Raw genomic sequence first — 18,655 nt, forward strand, 5'->3', positions numbered from 1 at the left:
CGAGGTGACAAGGTACAACTACTCTGCAGTGTGTTTACGCCTTGAGTGTTACCTGTCTCCAGTCATGTGCTCTCTACGAAATGGAGTGGACCCACCAAAATTAAAGATGCCGATTTGGTTCTAAATATCTTTCCTCACTTAAGGATACTCATTCTTAAGCTTTCTTTGTTGTAAAACATCATCCTGCCAATTTATTGCGGTAATTAACATGCAGGACACCTGGTTAGTGGATTCCGCATCGTGAAGTTTCATTGTCCCATGGCTATCAAATACTTAACCAGTGTCGCGAGGAAGCATCAACGGACATATTATCTCTAACAAAAGTGTTCCCCAAGACGTGGTCTGTCACTCCAACATTTGAGTTTGCAAGAAAAGGTAAAAGGAATAAGTAGAGTGGATGAGTGGTACGTAAGCAAACACATTTATATCTCTTTTTCGACTTTCAAGGAGGGAGATCATAATTTTGCTTCTTTTCGTTTAAGAGAACAATATTTATTACAATTTCAGCAGCAAAAAAGATAGAGTTTGCTATATTATAATAATGAAAACTGGCTCAGACAGAAATATATATGTATATATAGTTTCATTATTTTCCCAAACAGTAGTAGACGAATACAGTAATGCCTGAGTCTTAAGAAAACGAACATTTCTATAACAGATTCAATATTGTTCGTCTAGTAGTACTCTATTTCACAGTATATACATACACTGCTATACGAAATTAAGAAATCACTTTACTTGCTAACGTAGCAGAATAAATCTCCAGAAATACGTATCTCCAAAAGGTTGTTCATAATTTTTGGAACGTATTTTAGTTTTCCAAAAAAACTAAGTACAGTATATTCTTTAAACATCTGCTGCTAAGCATTAAGATGCAGACAACGAGAAATTTCTTATTTGGGAGAATGTAGCAATTTCGACAAGGCTTTCCGGATTTGTAAGGCCCACAGCTCGGCGCTGTATGCCATAGAAATAAGTTGAAACGAAACCATGCATTCTAAAGGGAACAGGTACTTCGTAAACCGCAGACGACGCCGATCTCTGCTGATGCGTGGCAGCGTGCACAAAACACGGCGAGGTCACAGAATGTAGTTTACTGCGTTTTATAAACAAGTTTTTTTTAGTTACGTGCATTAAAAATTCTCTACTGGTCAGACTCGCTTCTTCTGACTTTCGATAAGCCGTGTGCAGGGGGTATCGGAACAACATCGACACTGCTTAGTGTGGTACGGAATACAGCACACAAATCAGATCTTACATGAGAAAAGTCCATCTCGGAACTGGATGACGTTTACGTTGTGTAGCGCAGGGGTTCAACAGAGGTGACGTCAAATGCTCTTTAGCTATCCTTTGCTCGCCTAACTAGTAATGTCGTCCGTATGCGAATGTAAACTGAAGCCACAAAGGAATACTTGCGTTACGGGCTGGATTAATTGATGATAAGCAAATGAGCAGGTTCAGTGGTCAATGTCTTTACAAGATAACACTATTATACTTTTGTAATAAGTATTTTCTTGACAGGTTCTTATATAGTCCTACCATAATTCTTCAAGTGTTTTTGATATAACATAACGTAGTTTCAGCTCTCTTTGATGTCAGTTTCCGTTGCTACCTGTCCAAATTGATGAGATTGATGGAGGGAGCTCTTTGACTTACTAGTATTCCATGTGCAGTAGTAAGAAGAATCTTTGTTTGTTGTTTCTGTAGCTTCGGGGCAACATCTGATCACACGAATCCACACAGCAATCGAAATATTGAGCAGACAGTCCTTTTATGTCTTTATCCCTAAACTTTAAAATCAAGTTGAAGATAAAAAATTTGGTCCGTTTGCTGTTCACGTTGCTATTTTCGATCAAATATGGAATGCGTAGCCTTCACAGTACCTGAACCTCTCTCAGTTTTCGACGTTCCACTACATCCAAACCACGCCTTTTCCAAAGGTGGTTTCTTCATGAAAAATTCCAGTTTCTTGTCACGTAAAACTTGCTAAGTGTTGTGAGGAATGACAGGATGCACTCTTCAAGTAGAAAATTATGTAGTCATCAACTAACGGCACTGGATGTCATCCACTAGAAGGTGACTGAAAGATTTGTGTAACGACTGCGCCATGAAGTAGCCAAATTCTGGAAAAATAAAATTGTATCTACGCACTTTGTTATTCCTACACATTAAAAGTTTTTCGTTTCTGCTTTTTATACAGATTTCGAACCAATACCTGCAAAATATGTCTCAGTATTGCGCTCAAAAATCAACAGCTGTTGATTATCTTACTCATACTAAAATACAACTGTTCTTAAAAACGAAATTTGTTGTTTGGTTGTACAGGAACTATTCTTTTTGATACGAGCGTGTAATACTATATCCCTCACATTCGTTTCCCGGATCAGGTTTCAGGCCTCAACCACACACCTGCTGTAATATTATCCTGGACAAATGAAACGAATCCCAGAAACTGGCTCCTGACTGCAAACAGAATTCAGGGGTGGGTACAAGGAACTAGTCTACGAGAACCCATGGCTTTATATAGGCATTTCTTGTTGCATCACAGTAAGACTGTTAACAGTCACAGTTTATTACTTTATCTGTCAGAACGCATTTTAAAAACTTGTGTGTTCATCCTCAAGCAGTGACGTTTTTTAATTCTTACAAGTGAATGTCATCAGTGTTTCATTTTGCTTGTCTACATTAGAGAATCCCTGTTACTACTGATACATTCGCACCAGCAAGCGCCTTTGTAAATAGCGATTAAACGAACAGAAAAACACCAAATGAAAGCTACATCTTCGTCATATGTCAAGTAAACAGTGACGAGAGAGTAAATCATTGATGGTGTGAAAGTTAGGTGTTTCCATAATGTGTGCGGATAGTAACTGCTCATAAAATGAACAAGCAGTAAGAAACCAGCTGTCCTTCACAGGTACATTTTTACACATAAAAGAAAACGAGGTATTACAGTAAAGGGATGTTTGTGTTCCTAAGCTATTACCTCACGTACAGCGTGTTTTGAAAGATATTTTACTCTATTATTATGTTAGGGGTTCGGACATAGACGAGCCATTTCTGGCATATGTGACTCACAAACTCGTAACACTTTCTTAGGGTGTCCCAAGCGATATCAAGAGTGCATCCCAATGACGACTGTTTCAGAAGAGTGCACAATGCCACCAATGTGCAGTATCGGATGAAGTCACTCCCACGCACATTTGACACAGCAGTGTCATTCAGACAGGCGATGTCAATGTGAAACATCGTACTGCCCAACAACGAGCGAAACCAATACAGAGCGCATACCAGTGTCGGTTAAATGACAGATAAAATTTAGAAAAGTTTAGAATCGTCTAACAATAATCGCATGGGAACAATATTAGAAAATTCTGTTTGAATCCAAGGAATTATTAATGGAAATATAAAGTAACTGCAATTCTAACTGCACATTCAAGAGAAGAAGGTGAAGAAAAAGAAACATATTAACAAATCAAGGACGGAATATTAGCAAACAAGATCAATAAAAATGCTGTTCTTAATAATGATCCTTGCAGTTTTCATGTGGAATAGGAAACAGACAACACATGCACACACACTTCGGGTAAAATTCAGTATAAAATCTGCTAATGCTGATAATGCGCCAGTAAAGAGGTTACTATCGATTTAGTTTACCTACGGCGCATCAACAGTTAGTAAAACCAGGGGTCCTCGTGCAATGCCAATAGTGAAACATTTCTACAAGGAAATACATTCCTTTTTAACCAATTAGCAAAGCTTTTATTATCTAACATCCTCGTTTATCAGAGCTATAAGCACGATTAACAATGGAGAAATAAGCCATGGATATTACGGGACCCTGTTTGTTATATAAAACGCAGTAAACTACCTTACTTTAATCAACACGTTAAGAGTGTGCACTGTGGATCTGAACAAATTCATTCGAGCTCAGAAAGAAATGACGGATCAGACCACATGTCTCATGTATTGGTATCTTACCATGTAACTTTAATTAGACTATTACAAGTATGCTAGTTCCCTGAAGCCAAAGTACTAGTCGTAAAACTCAGATATCCACAGCTACCACTTTCCTACACGAGGGCTCAAACTACAGGCGGAAGGAAAAAAATCTGCGATTGTCACGGTACATACGCGGTGAAGCTGCGAGTACAGGAAGACTGGAAAAGGTACAAAGAGTGCTCCCAGTGAGCAGCGGGATTGTATCCCAGGACACGTGGGTGGGTTTCTGCCACCACACCGGCAGAATAAAGACAAGTACTTTCTGGTCTGCGAATTTATTACTGTCACAACGGCTACCAACATTCACTGTCAAACCCGTGTAATGGTACGCTATTGTTCGGAATAGTCCTACACTGTACGTAAATCTTCGGTACAAATGTCTTTTTTTATTCAGATGAGTCGTCTCGTGGTGCAAAATGTTGCCATTTACTATTGCTTTTACATCTACAAAGCATCTATTTTCGACGGCACAACTTTTCTCTCTATCTACGGAAGGACACTTCAGCAGGTCTAAATATCCTAAACACGTCTACTTCCCATTCACTTCGCAGCATTCCCTGTACAGTAATCATTCATTAAAATGTCGTAATTGCCATTCAGCTTATTTCTCAATAGAGACGAAGCAATCCAATGTTAATTTGAAATGTTCGTCTTACCTTCCTAAGAGATTCCGTGTCAGTTTGCTTAACGGATAGTACGGAGAAACGCTTAGCCTCATTATATGACGTGCTTTAGAGTCTTACTCATTATAGTGGCACCAACGTATATTAAAACAGTAACAGTGTCGCAGCGGAATCTGTGCCCAACCACCGCCATCCTCGCATTGCACATTTCAGGAATGAATTATTATTTTGCTACATAAAACTGTTAGTTAAAACGTTGTAGGCATTTATCGGTTTTGAGCATTCACATTGTGGTCGCAGGGAGGATACAATTTCAGCTTTGTACTAGTTTGAACATCTCCATGTAACTACGTTGAAGAGAATTAACGACTATCTGGTTAGAAATTCGAGGCTGGCTCCTAGCTTTTTGTTACTGATGAGTTATAGAAAGAATCATTATCACGTAATTCATCTTTGCATTCCCTTATTTCTTTGACCATTGTTTATCTCCTTTCATTTTACCGGATAAAGTCACAACACTCTAGCACCACCGCGATTATTACGATTACAGCAGGCGAATACATCAAGCAATTTTCAGTTGTCCTTGGACAAAGCGTAGCGACCGTAGACAACAGAAAATCGATGCTGTTCGTGGTAGCTCGTCGACTACCGCAGGAAGCTTTGTACTGTTCCAAATTTCTATGCATTCCTGAATGAAGAGCAAAGTCTTAGCAGCAGTGAACGGGTTTTGGTGACTTTTTCCCCCACAACTGTGAAACAAACGTTGTCTGTTACTCTATATACTGGTCTTCTTAAATGAAAACACATGGTTTTAAATCGGGCATCGTCACTGTGCTCTCTTTCATCACTTGAGCGATGTCCCTAGCGCGAAGCGGTTCATGTGGCCGAGCATCCATGACAATATAGAGGAGTGACTCATGTTCGTCTCAGTGACCATGTTGTACTGATGGCATAAACCTGACTTCCAAATCCTTTTAGAGACGTGCAAAAGGAATGGAGGGCTCCTTCTCAAAACCGCTCGGACTAAAGTACTTGGCGACGAGGGTATCTGAAATGAGCGGCGTACCAGTAGCTCTAGGAGATGGTGCTGATCTAAATTTCAGGTGAAGTTCTTATTGTTATTCTAACAACAATTAATTTCCCAGACTTTAAAGAGACGTACGTCTTTTGCAATGACAAAATTGTAATCTACAGAGTGTCACGCTAAAGGAAAGGGAAGCACCGAAGAGTAATTAGTCGGAAGTGCAAATGCCGCCAGATTACGGTATTGTCTAGAGAAACGGATATTTACCATTCCAAACGTTCTTTTACAACATTCCATTTATTTCTACAGTTCTAGAAACATGGTTAGATACACACGGTTTAAATCACCATAAGGTCTAACGTTTCTGTCGTGTCGATGGAGTCAACAGTCTCTGGAATACTTGAAACGCCGAAACGATACATACGAAGTAATGTTGCTATTTGGTAATCACTTATCGGCTTGCAGAACGAGACCTCCTACAAATATGCGTATCGAAGAAAAGTTCGTAGTACAGAAATATTTTTGGAGACTAATATGCCTCATGTATTAGACAGAAAATCAGAAGAATCAATAACATTATTTGTATCTAGACTGCGAATAATACACAGCTCTATGTTGAAAAGATAAAAAAGGTAACAGATACGTGATCAGTACATGAACTTCAATGTTCCACATCTCCCACGTGCTTCGTTTATTTTCCTTTCATCCTGTAATGGGTAAGCATTTTTCCATCTCTCTCAGTCACTCAAACGCTTATGTTACCTACGTTTTGAATGTGAAATCGTAGATATTGTCAGCGAATCTGGAGTCCAGAAATCGCAACATCAAAAGAATATTTATCTTCCAATAGTGATAATCATTGCAGCAAGCATCGGAAGATAAGCATAGGTAGCAAAAGATTTGCGACAAAGATCACAAGAGAAGCTCTCGCATATTTAGAAGAGAATTCAACAAGAGTGGATTCATTGTTGATTTGAGGATTGGTAACATGTCTAAACTAATTTGCAAATACGAGTTAAAATATTATTATCTAGGCAGAGAGTCTACTCACTTTTCACTTGTTCTCGTGGGTGACGTCGAGACTCGCTAAATTATAACTCTTTTTTGTTTCTTTTGACTGATAAAAGCAGCGTCTTTTAAAATGTATGTGGTCAGATAACCTTGGTTCGATAAACCTCAGATGCAAATCGTACATTCAGAGTTGAAGTCAGCAGCACAAACCTCTGAATATGTTACCGCATATGGTGATGAATGTTGATTCGTTGCTGGTGCCGAAATAACGTAGGATTCTGGTCCAGAAAATGGGATACCACCGAACGTCTTTGGTTCAACAAGGAGAGATGGAATACCAAACGAAGAGGAACTCCAATTACTCAACGTCTACAGCCAAATTCATGAAGTCATGATATATCGCCAGAAATGGAAACTGAAGCAGTTACGCACTACTTCCGAAACAAATAGTCTCCGTGCCTAAGCAGAAATGGTAGGTCGATAAACAGAAGGAAGGACATCTGAAGTTCGCAACATGGACTGATTTTTGTAGTAGATAACGATGATTAATCTTGAACTATAGGTTCATTTTGCAAACAGGAATTTTTGCTTCTTTTTTCTTCGTTTAAATTCCTGACCGGCATTTTGATTCAGTGAATTACCGTAGCATTCTGACAGAATGTATACACCTGTTGTATAACTTAGAAGCATCATTGGCAGCACATGCATGAGTAACGTCCCAGTATTGTCTTTAAAAAGTCGCTTTTCAGGATAACAACAATCTTAGGAAATGAGTGGTACAAGGTAGACGAGCGTGGGGAATGACTATTAGATGCTTCGTGGATTAAAGCGTATCGCCCATTTTCACTCTACCAGTGGTTTTTCAACGAATTTTATTCTGTAATACTATTACATTCGTAATATTTCTCATGGAGCGGTAGCACCGAACAAGCTCGAACTGCAGAAAAACGAAGAAAAGACAGCACCAAAGTGAATCATGATTCCACAATACATCGTTCAGTCGGCAGCTGCCTGTTAATTGCTGTGAAGCTACCTAACAGATAAAAGCCGTGTCTCTTGTCCTCGACAGGTACATTGTTTTAATCAGCAGGTAGTTTCATGACTGATATGAATAGCTCATGCCAATTGATCAAATGGAGTTCTCATTTAATTGTTCGCTAAGTCACCCTTAGCAAAGAAAATGACAAAGTAGCAGTTAGAGACTTTCGAACATGGACATGACATCACATTCGCTGACTCCCACTGGACTCAAAAAAGGACCTATCTTGACCTGGACCAATAAGACTCCCCAGAAATGAATCGGAGACTTTGAAGAACACGGAAGTCGGTACCCTGAGGCATTTGTTTTCTAAAGATGGCTCTAACTTGATTACAAAGGATCCAATTTGCTAGGTGATGCTGTGTAGTAGACGATTGTTATGTACTGATTTTTGCAGCCTTTAGACTATAGTCAATTAATTCTTGCAGTCATCGCTGCCACTATGCCAGGTGCACAAGGTCATACAGTTTTTTTTCCAATCTGTGATTTTGAAATGAGATCATAAGTTCGTTTCAATTGTAGTTTTCTGGATGAAGATGTCAGTTTCCACTCAAATTCGTCATAACAATGAATCTGCTCTGTGAATAGTGTGCTTTTCTTAATACCTGTGGAAGGATAATAAATAATCGATGAATAATGGATGAAAGTAAAACAAAACGACGAAACCGTCTTTAGCCGCCTCAGTCATTAGGAGACAATTCTTTATTAACATCACGGATTGAATAAGAAAAGAAATTATACCGCTTTCAAGTAGTAATTTGAACTATGCTGATTTTGTACAAACAAAGATCGCTTTATGTGAAGAAAAAAAGCAGAAAAATTGTGTAAATGAAGCAAAAATAATTTCATTTCTCCCTCTGTTAAATTTAGGTTCAACAGTAACTGATTCGCACGCGAGGTAAAACAGTAGAAAGAGTGTAATCAAGTCTTTTATCTGTTAACTTGTTTTTATATATAATCGTTAGGAAGTGTCGTTCCTTCTCCTGTCCCCATTTCCTACGCCCTGTTGACCTGTGATGTCGACAAACAGTGATCTGGTCATGGCTTACATATTCGAAAATGGAACACTGCTGTAGGAAATATAATCATCATGTTGTTCTTAACACCAGCGAAAAATTCAGCTAGCCTTGTATGCGACTTCATGGGTGGCTGTTGTTTCAGAACATCCCTCATGTATTCTTGCAGAAAGACCAATTTCTACCTACATCTATCTCATCACCTCACTAAAATGATGAAACTAATAAATGCAAATGAACTGAGAAATTCGCCTCGGAATTTGTCTAACTGTCGTATTCTTTCGTTAAGTGGTCACAAGATAGAACTGAAGTCAATAATTACTGAAATCTCAATGCATAAGAGCTTTGTCATAGTATCACAAAGCGGGTGAGCAAACTGAATCGAGATATGACAGCGTAAGGTATTGTAGGTGACAAAGCCCTTTTCAAAATGATTTAAATACATCTCATATTTATTGTCTTTATAGTTGACTCTCTTGTAGCCCTCACGGTCTGATATTGAAACGTTTAGGATGTTTATCACTTTGGAAAATAAACACCCTGTAGTATGATGTCAGTGGCAGTGAGATGGTCGCGAAATAGTAGCATTCTACACCTACACGCCGAGCAAAGAGGAACACAGTTGCAATTTACTGTCTCTTGACTTCCTACCCTAAATACAAAACGATCTTAGAAACAATAGGTCTCCAACAATTAGCTTTTCTGTGCCCTGGTGAATTGTGAGTTGATGTGAATTCTTTAAATCTGCGTTTCAGCACAAGTGGAAGTTGTTTTCTGGCAGTACCAACATTAAGACAAAACAAAGTTGCACTTGCGAAGATTGAGTTATTTTGTTGCTTTACGCACGGTATCTGTAAATAGGTTACAAAAATCCTTAGGTCTAACGTTCAATAAAGTAAAGAGAATTTATGATTCAGTGGTTTTGCTAATAGAGTTTTTGTTTTATCTGATTAATATCGCCTAGATATCGCGACGACATGTTGACATTGAAGAAATTTTAAATTAGTATAAGAGCTTCCGCATGGAAAAATTGCCTCAATTACTACCACTGAAAAGTGCAGACTCAACTGCGGGAACGAGAAGAGGCACAGTATTGGTTTACGTTCCACGGATACTTCATGTGCGTCATTATTTGGCAGATGTTTCACATACCCTGTGAAATGGACTATAGCGCATCGCCCATCGTTATTGTACATGAAAGCTCGCACATACACACGCTGCGCAGATTGGTGTATTAGTTCCTCATAACCGAACTTACGTTCATTTAAAAAATTGCCGGAGAGCTTTCTCCTTGCATACATAACCGAAACAATAGCTTCGTTTTTCGATCTGCAGCAATGCCTACAATCTGCATATTTCATTTTGATATACCCCAAAGAAGAAAGATAGCAGTACGCCTAGTTAGTAAACGACACCTAAAGGGCATCGCCGTACTTCCAGTCAAGCACAGCCACTTCTACAATAAACGTTGTGCCTGGTTCACTCCTGTAAAGTTTGTCAGAATTTGAACTTGGTCAGTTGAGTCGTCGGCACGGCGATGTGCGCAGTCGTCAGCGGTCGGCCGGCGGTTTCGGCGGCGGACAGCGTCTGCCTCTACGCGCTGATGGTGCTGATGCAGTCGAGACTCATCTCGAGCAGCTCGCCCCGCTGCTGCGCGATGCTTGGCCTGTGGGCGGCGGCGGCGGCGCCGGCGCTGGGCCCCGCCGGCCACGCCCCCGGAGGCGGCAGCTCCGCCCCCAGCAGCGGCTGGCAGTCCAGGGACTCCCGGCTCAGCTGCAGCCCGGCTGCCGGCGCCTCGGGGGCGGAGATGACGGTGGCGGGGGCAGTCACGGCCGCTGGCGGGTCTTCGCACGGCGTCATCACCGCCGACACACTCATGAACATGTACCAGTTCTGCAACACGGGACACCACCCCAGCCCTAATACACAAACTTCGCAGGCAGCCAACAGTCTGAAACTTATACGAAGGGACAAGAATAAATAAATAAGTGCCAAACGCAAAATTATGCATATCGCGTGATTCTAGAATGTGAAAGACAACGTCTTGTGGTAGACGACGACATACAATAACAGGGGACATTTTGACCTGACATTCTATAGCAATTTTAACTATGTTTCGTTTAGTCCTCGCATTCCCAAGGGGGGGGGGGGGGGGGGGGACGTACTTTGTGCCGACCTTCCGAAAATACTGTAATCAGTTACTTTATGTTTTAAAATTTTGAGAAAATGCATTGTTTACACTCGATTTTTCACCCAGATTCCAGAGCTGTTTTGGTGGCCGGTGTGGCCTAGCGGTTCTAGGCGCTTCAGTCTGGAACAGCGCGACCGCTACGGTGGCAAGTTCGAATCCTGCCTCGGGCATGGATGTGTGTGCTGTCCTTAGGTTAGTTACGTTTAAGTAGTTCTAAGTTCTAGGGGACTGATGACCTCAGATGTTAAGTGCCATAGTGCTCAGAGCCATTTGAACTAGAAACGTTTTAAATTTGTCATTTAAATTTTACCCAAAAATTGCATTTTTAGATTTTATTCCGGTGGACATAAAGTACCGCTAAGAGTCTGATAAAACATATTTTCAGGTTCTGGGCCCTAGTTACACATCAGTTTCTCTTCAAAAAGTATGTTTTTATTATTAGCGGACAACAATTCACGAATTTTTTTAAATTTATTTTATTGTGCTCATTAAGTACCACCGCCACCCCCCACCCCCAGGAACAGGCGCTATGGAAAATATGGGTTAATTCCAGGCTTAACGAGGGGACCCCTCAGAGTTTCTTTATACTTATACAATATGAAGCGTCAGTGAGCAGATATCATTTTCCATATGATGCAGTTAAAGGAAAAGACCGTAACGCAATTTAACTGTGAGCTCAAAGCTGCTGGTTCGATTCGCGCAAATATATATATATATATATATTATCCTTTAGTTTAGTTGCATTTACATGCTTTTGTGTTGGAGAAGGACCGTCACCTCACCACAAGCTCGTGGCATGCCCATTCGTCCTCTGGCAGAGCGGTGGTAGGCTACTGAAAAACCGCGATGCGCTCCATGGTAGCAACGGGCCGTTGGAAAAAGCCTGAGTCCCCCCAGTAGGTGGAGGGAGGGATGGAGGGAGTGGGGCGTGAGAGGGCTAAGAAGGCCTCTAATTTTCGGCAGTTTGTGATCTTACATAGAGAAGAACGCTTCAACTACTGCCCCCACTGCAGTATTTTATGACAACGGTTTTCCCCAGTACATGTGTTGCATGATGACCCATTCATTAAGACTGCTTGTTTTCCCACAACAATTTTTATGTGTAATTAGAACAGTAATGCATTTTCCCAACTGTCGCGTTCTATTACCTGGGCTGCAGGATGATCGTCAAGTAGGCTTCTATAGCGAACTCTGAGCTCCAACAGCGATAGAAACAGTCCTCAGCAGTCTTCTTACAAGTAATACACTTATTAATCTCCTCTCTGTCCAACACCAGCATCTCCTCTGTTGAATGTATGCCTGCCAATAAAAGGAAATAAAGTACCTTACACTCCAGCCTTTTTACCACCAACTTATAGGTGAAGACTATGAGCGTGTCTGTCACTTGTTTCGAGTCGTAATGTGAAATTGTTTATCATGTCCAAATCCACCGTTCTGTGACAAGAGCTGCTGCTGCTTCATGATAACGTACGTGCCCACATCGCCGGCCGAAGTGGCCGAGCGGTTCTAGGCACTTCAGTCTGGAATCGCGCGACTGCTTCGGTCGCAGGTTCGAATCCTGCCTCGGGCATGGATGTGTGTGATGTCCTTTGGTTGATTAGGTTTAAGTAGTTCTACGTTCTAGGGGACTGATGACCTAAGATGTTAAGTCCCATAGTGCTCAGAGCCATTTGAACCATCATTTCAAGCAACCCAGTCTTTCAGAAGGGGACATACTTCAGATAATGGAATTTACAGGAACTGAAATACACGCAGCGCTTGCTTCGTAGAAGATGCGCTGTGACAGTAAAACGTTGACTTACATTCCCACAGCTGCATTCCTTCATGTTCGCGCTAATCAGGAACAAACGCAAAGGGGAAAAAAAACTACTGTCCACTTTGTGTCTTTTTCGAAGAACGTGGCCACTCGGCCCAAGAAGATATTAAACATCAGAGAAAAAAAAACAGAAACTGAAAAGTATTAACCTGTGTTTTCTATGCCTCTACAGAGGACATAAAATGTCAGATTGTGGGAAGAAGGATAGAGCATTTTGTGCTAACTGTAAGAAAATCACAAGTCGATTATACTTCGAAGACAGGACGTGTAAGAAAGCAGCATAGAGCAACGTCACTTCTGTTCGTAAAACAGATGCAACTCCTCGCACCTTTACCGTCTTGCAGATTGCTCACGTGTGCATCGTTGGATCAACAGAACTAAGTAAACTCACTCGATGTGTGCTAGACAACACAAGAAGATCTGACATTGCCTGCCATAGATCAACGACCACTTAGTGTTTGCATATTAGAATTTCGCACTAGCTCCTCACAGTGGTGTACTCTTGTCAATTTCGAAACTATCGGAATGTGGATTAATTCTGTAACTAACATCAACACAAATGAAAGTAACCACTACGTAACGCCTCAGTTCAGAGTTCCACAAGATATTAAGAACGTGAAACATGTGTGCAGACTGCAGTTAGCTGATACACATGCAGGTTCCCAAGAAGATACGTCCATCAAGCTTTTAATTGATAGTGATCATTAGTGGAAGATTATCAACGATCAATTACCGATTCATATTTCTAATTCCAATGTACTGTTTCCCACAATATTCGGTTGGATCCTCAGTGGCTTCAGATCTGTCGCCTCTGCGACTTTAGCTGTTGTTAACTTTGTTCTTCGTATTCAAATCCCCACAGAGGACCAATTGAGACGATTCTGGGATCTAGATACTACTGGCATAACTACACGCGATGCGGTAAAGAATGTCCTCCTTTAAGAATTTCAGGCATCTTATCTTGTGCAGGATCATCGAAGAGTCGTTCGTTTCCTAAGAAACAAAATATTATTTTATATTCTACTAACCTACTGAAGGCAGAAAGTAGGTTTCCATGTCTACATAAAAGACGTCTTAGCAAAGATTCCTTAAAGGATTTTACCGAGCCTTATGTTGGAGTACATTACAAAGAACCATGTAGGGCTCGCTCCTGAAGACCCCAAGTACCACCATATTTCACCTTCCACATCATGCATCTAGCATGCAGAAAGACTGGTTGAAGGACGTTAACTAGTCTCCTTCTAAACAACAAAAAATGGTTCAAATGGCTCTGAACACTATGAGACTTAACTTCTGAGGTCATCAGTGTCATAGAACTTAGAACTACTCAAACGTAACTAACCTAAGGACATCACACACATCCATGCCCGAGGCGGGATTCGAACCTGCGACCGTAGCGGTCGTGCGGTTCCAGACTGTGGCTCCTAGAACCGCTGGGCCACTCCGTCCGGCCTCTAACCAACATAGAAACATCACTGGCACTGAGGCAGAAGCACCATTCATCAAAATACCCAACAGACCTCCTCCCTGCCCTGTCTCGCTAGACACCTCTGAAATCGCAAATGGCAGTAGTTTGGGGTCAGGGGAAAGCACGCTACAGGGCGTCTGGCTCGGAGCTGGCATTGAAGTAACCGATTTGTAGCAGTTCGTTCGATCAATGTGGTGCCTTCCGCTGCTCAGATGGCTACTTCAGATGCAGTACGACGTCCCAGAGCCATCCACCAACACGATGGCGTCCCTCTCAGTAGTGCCATTACCCTGTCCGGATTCCAGGCTTCTTGCGACAACACATTCTCGTGGCTACCGCTGTTAACAGTCATGTGCAGTGGATACATTTCTGCCAAGTCTTTCTGCAATACCGTAGAAGGAATGTCTATATCCTCGTAGCCCTATTACAGGACCTTATTCAAACTCACAAGGAATATCTTGCATTCGAGGCTGCAAAAGGCGAATACCCCCACAATATTGGCTGCCTCCAGCAACAGGATTGCGCTCACGAGTCAAGCAGTATATTGCTCCCTCCTACGCATATCTCGCGAAGAGACCATGAGGATAAAATCAGAGAAATGAGAGCCCACACAGAAGCATACCGACAATCCTTCTTTCCACGTACAATACGACACTGGAATAGAAGGGAGAACCGATAGAGGTACTCAGGGTACCCTCCGCCACACACCGTCAGGTAGCTTGCGGAGTATGGATATAGATGTAGATGTAGGCTGGAGGCATCCAATGGTGAGTGTGGTGTCACCGCCAGACACCACACTTGCTAGGTGGTAACATTTAAATCGGCCGCGGTCCGTTAGTATACGTCGGAACCGCGTGTCTCCACTATCAGTGATTGCAGACCGAGCGCCGCCCCTGGCCTGGTATAGGTTTATAGATGACATCTTTGTGGTCTGGACTCATGGTGAAGAAACACTTCTTAATTTCCTCCATAACCTCACCTCCTTTTCGAATCTGATTTTCACCTGGTCCTTCTCCAAAACCCAAGCCACCTTCGTGGATGTTGACCTTCATCTTGTTGAAGCTCATATCCACACCTCTGTCCATATCAAACCCACAAACAAACAACAGTACCTTCACTTTGATAGCTGCCATCCATTCCACATCAAACGCTCCAGTCCCTACAGCCTAGGTATTCGTGGCAAACGTATCTGCTCCAGTGACGAATCTCCCAATAATTACACCAATAACCTGACCAGTGCTTTCCTCTCCCTCAACTATCCTGCAGACCTTGTCCACAAGCAGATCTCCCTAGCAATACATTCCCCCCCGTCCAACAACAATGTTCCTACACCCAGACCACACAGAAGCATCCCCCGTGTCACCCAATATTATCCTGGCCTCGAATACATCAACAAATTACTCCGCCAGGGATATGACTTTCTCAAGTCAATCCCTGAAATGAGATCACTCCTTGACAAAATTCTCCCCACACCACCCAGAGTTGCCTTTCGTCGCCCCCCTAACCTCTATAACATCCTTGTTAAACCCTACAATATTCCCAGACTACCTCCTCTACCCAGCGGTTCCTACCCGTGTAACCGACCCCGCTGCAAAACCTGCCCCATGCTTCCCCCCACAGCCACCTACTCCACCCCCGCTACTAGTAAAACATACACAATTCAAGGCAGGGCCACGTGTGAAACTACACATGTCATTTATCAGCTGACATGCCTGCACTGCACCGCCTTTTACATCTGTATGATAACAACTAAACTGGCTGAGCGCATGAACGGACACAGACGAACTGTCCGCCTAGGAGATGTCCAATACCCAGTAGCGAAGCATGCCCTCCAGCATAATTCTAGGGACCTAGGAACCTGCTACACTTTATGTGCCATTTGGCTTCTCCCACCCAACAACAGTCCCTCTGAAATGCGGAGATGGGAACTTGCACTCCAACACATCCTTTCATTCCACCATCCCCCTGGACTGAACCTACGTTAAACAACCTCATTCCCATTTACTCTTCAATCTTCTCCTCTTTCCCTTTCCTCTGTAGCCATTCATGCATCTTTCCATGCTACATAGTTGTGTTTATCTTTATACTATATACCTCTTTACTTCTGTATTTATCCTCTATGGTTTGAAGCTGGCACAGTACTTACAGTAGAATATCTTTGGCTTCCCTCTGTCAACCATGCCTCCATCCTTGCTACCCTCCCTGTTTTCCTTTCCCTGTTGCTTCATAACCTGGGTTTGAGTAACTAATTCCACTTTCCCTTCTTCCCTTTCTTTCCCGTCTCTCCTCCCCGATGAAGGAACATTTATTCCGAAAGCTAGGAACGTATATTTTCGGTCGTTTTTTGTGTATCTATCGGCTGTACTGAGCTGAGGGAAGTACTGGCCAGCCCCTCTATCACTTTGTTAGTAAAAGTTATATTGAAACAGATGTCGATCCAGGTAGCTCATCAACCTTGTCAGACAGGGAGACACAAATACCGTGTTCAGCGAAACGGAGTAAAGAATAATTGTTGTCCAAGGAGCGGGTACTAAACATAAGTACGTACGTGGAAGATCATTCGCAGCATAGTAAAAATGCAATTACGAACAGATTTCGAATAAGTATGGAGCAATAAGACCGTGTAGTGCATAAGAAAAACTATGGGTATTCAAGAGAGGACAAAGTGTGCTTGTTACAAAAACTGATGTTTGTGCCCTTCAAGGATGCTCGGTACAGTTTACAGCATGGACATGATAGTGATATATTTCGTTGCACACATCAATGGCTTAAAGCATTCATATACAATTATGCCGACTATCATTCTGGATGGTAAATTGGCCGGAAAGTTATTTACTTTGCTGCGCCAAGTTGCAGGTGCTCTGCTATGATTTTTTCTCGTGTGCGTGATCTTGCAAGGACAGTTGAGAATATTTACGTCACAGCAAACAAGAATGAGAAAATGGGCGCAAGGATGTGAACCCTACCCTGTTTTTGGACAATATCTGGTCAAAATAACTTGCTTATGCTTGATTCCTGGGATGAGTATAAAAATTATACTCCTTCAGAGCAAGCCATCCGTCCTGAAAAGTGTGTGACATTGTAATTCATACCACCTGGAACCACTGGACAATTTCAGCCTCTGGATGTTTATTTTTCTGTGCCTATAGAACCTATTATCACCCGATCTGCAGCAACGCGTTAAAGCATAGCCAGTTTCACGGTATGCTCCATGATAAACTGTTACGCATTCGGTTGCACGCCATCACATTCAGTCTGTTCCCATCACTCCGTTACATGCATTCTTTTAGAGTGGATACCTAGCTGGACGTCCTCCACGGTTTGTAACTGTCTTGTTGGTGTGAACCTTTGTGATCTCTATGGTGCGCCATTTGTCATTTAATGTTCGCGTTAGAAGTTACCAGTTTGTTTTGAACACCTCTTGAATGTCAACGATGTCCATTTTATGAAGTGGAATACATACATCCTATAGAAAGTTGATTTATATACCTCCAGGACACTCATTTTCTGTCGCCCCCTCATACACATGGTGAGTCAGTAGCAGCTAATATTTTTCCTGTAATAACTGTAAACACAACAACTTCAGATGAGAATTACTAAACATTGAAGTTACTACCTCGCATTCAAGGGTTTCCTTGTCAGTGAATTGATGATAATGGCATCTTTGTCGCCTTTTAAGGCATTATTGAGTATCATCACCTCAATACGTCCAATCACAAAGGTAACTAACGATAGCGACCTTACAGCGTGTATTTAAAGTAAATCTGATTTCCATCGTCACAGTTTAATAGTGCCACTCCTAAGTGACTGGCGCGAAATTTGAAAAGACGTCATGTTTCATATGTAGAATCCCGCCTTCCAACTTTTTTTATGTCGTAAAACCCCTTCTTGGTTACGCGATTTTTTTCCGTCACTGTACTTAACCACTTTCATTATTTAGGTAGTTTTCTATATAACCGGAACATTTATTATTTCCGTAGCCTGTGATTTTAGCTTGTAAGAAACTTGGTAGTAAATACATGTCATCTGAAACAGGTCGTCACACGTCAGTTAACTGGAATGTGCAAGTGAGACTGTAGTCTACTACATATGAAGTCATCGTCTGAGCTAAACACTGTGGTACAGATATGTATATCCAGCAAGTCAGTTCAGCACTCCTCAGCTCCTAAATTAGGTCTAAATTGTTTGAGGATCTCCAAACGACAACGAAGCGGTTTGTATGACTCACCAGCACTTTAATGATGTTAAGCAAAATTTGTGCGTCTGATTAGTGAAACAAGGGTTAAGGGACTTGAAAATATTCTAAAAACACACTGGATACCTAAGAGTAAAAGGAAAAATTGCAAGGTAAATGAAGATTAGAAGAGTTAAAACTGGTTGTATAAGACGTTAGACGTTGTGGATGTGTAGATACGAAAAGAATAATACAGAATACGACGGAATCTATCGAAATACAAGTAAATGT

At 41.7% G+C, this 18,655-nt stretch overlaps 1 protein-coding gene across 1 annotated transcript in view; it reads right to left on the minus strand.

Annotated features, from left to right (window-relative positions):
* Positions 1-398: 398 nt before the first annotated feature.
* LOC126272600 (adhesion G protein-coupled receptor A2-like) overlaps positions 399-18,655 on the minus strand; it is a 565,914-nt gene continuing 547,657 nt past the window's right edge. The window contains exon 10 of the mRNA XM_049975543.1: positions 399-10,608. Within this exon, the coding sequence (XP_049831500.1) occupies positions 10,309-10,608 (300 nt within the window). The 3' untranslated portion in view covers positions 399-10,308. The remainder of the gene's footprint in view (positions 10,609-18,655) is intronic.

Source organism: Schistocerca gregaria, chromosome 5 (assembly GCF_023897955.1).
Source record: "Schistocerca gregaria isolate iqSchGreg1 chromosome 5, iqSchGreg1.2, whole genome shotgun sequence".
NCBI classification, from domain to species: Eukaryota; Metazoa; Arthropoda; class Insecta; order Orthoptera; family Acrididae; genus Schistocerca; species Schistocerca gregaria.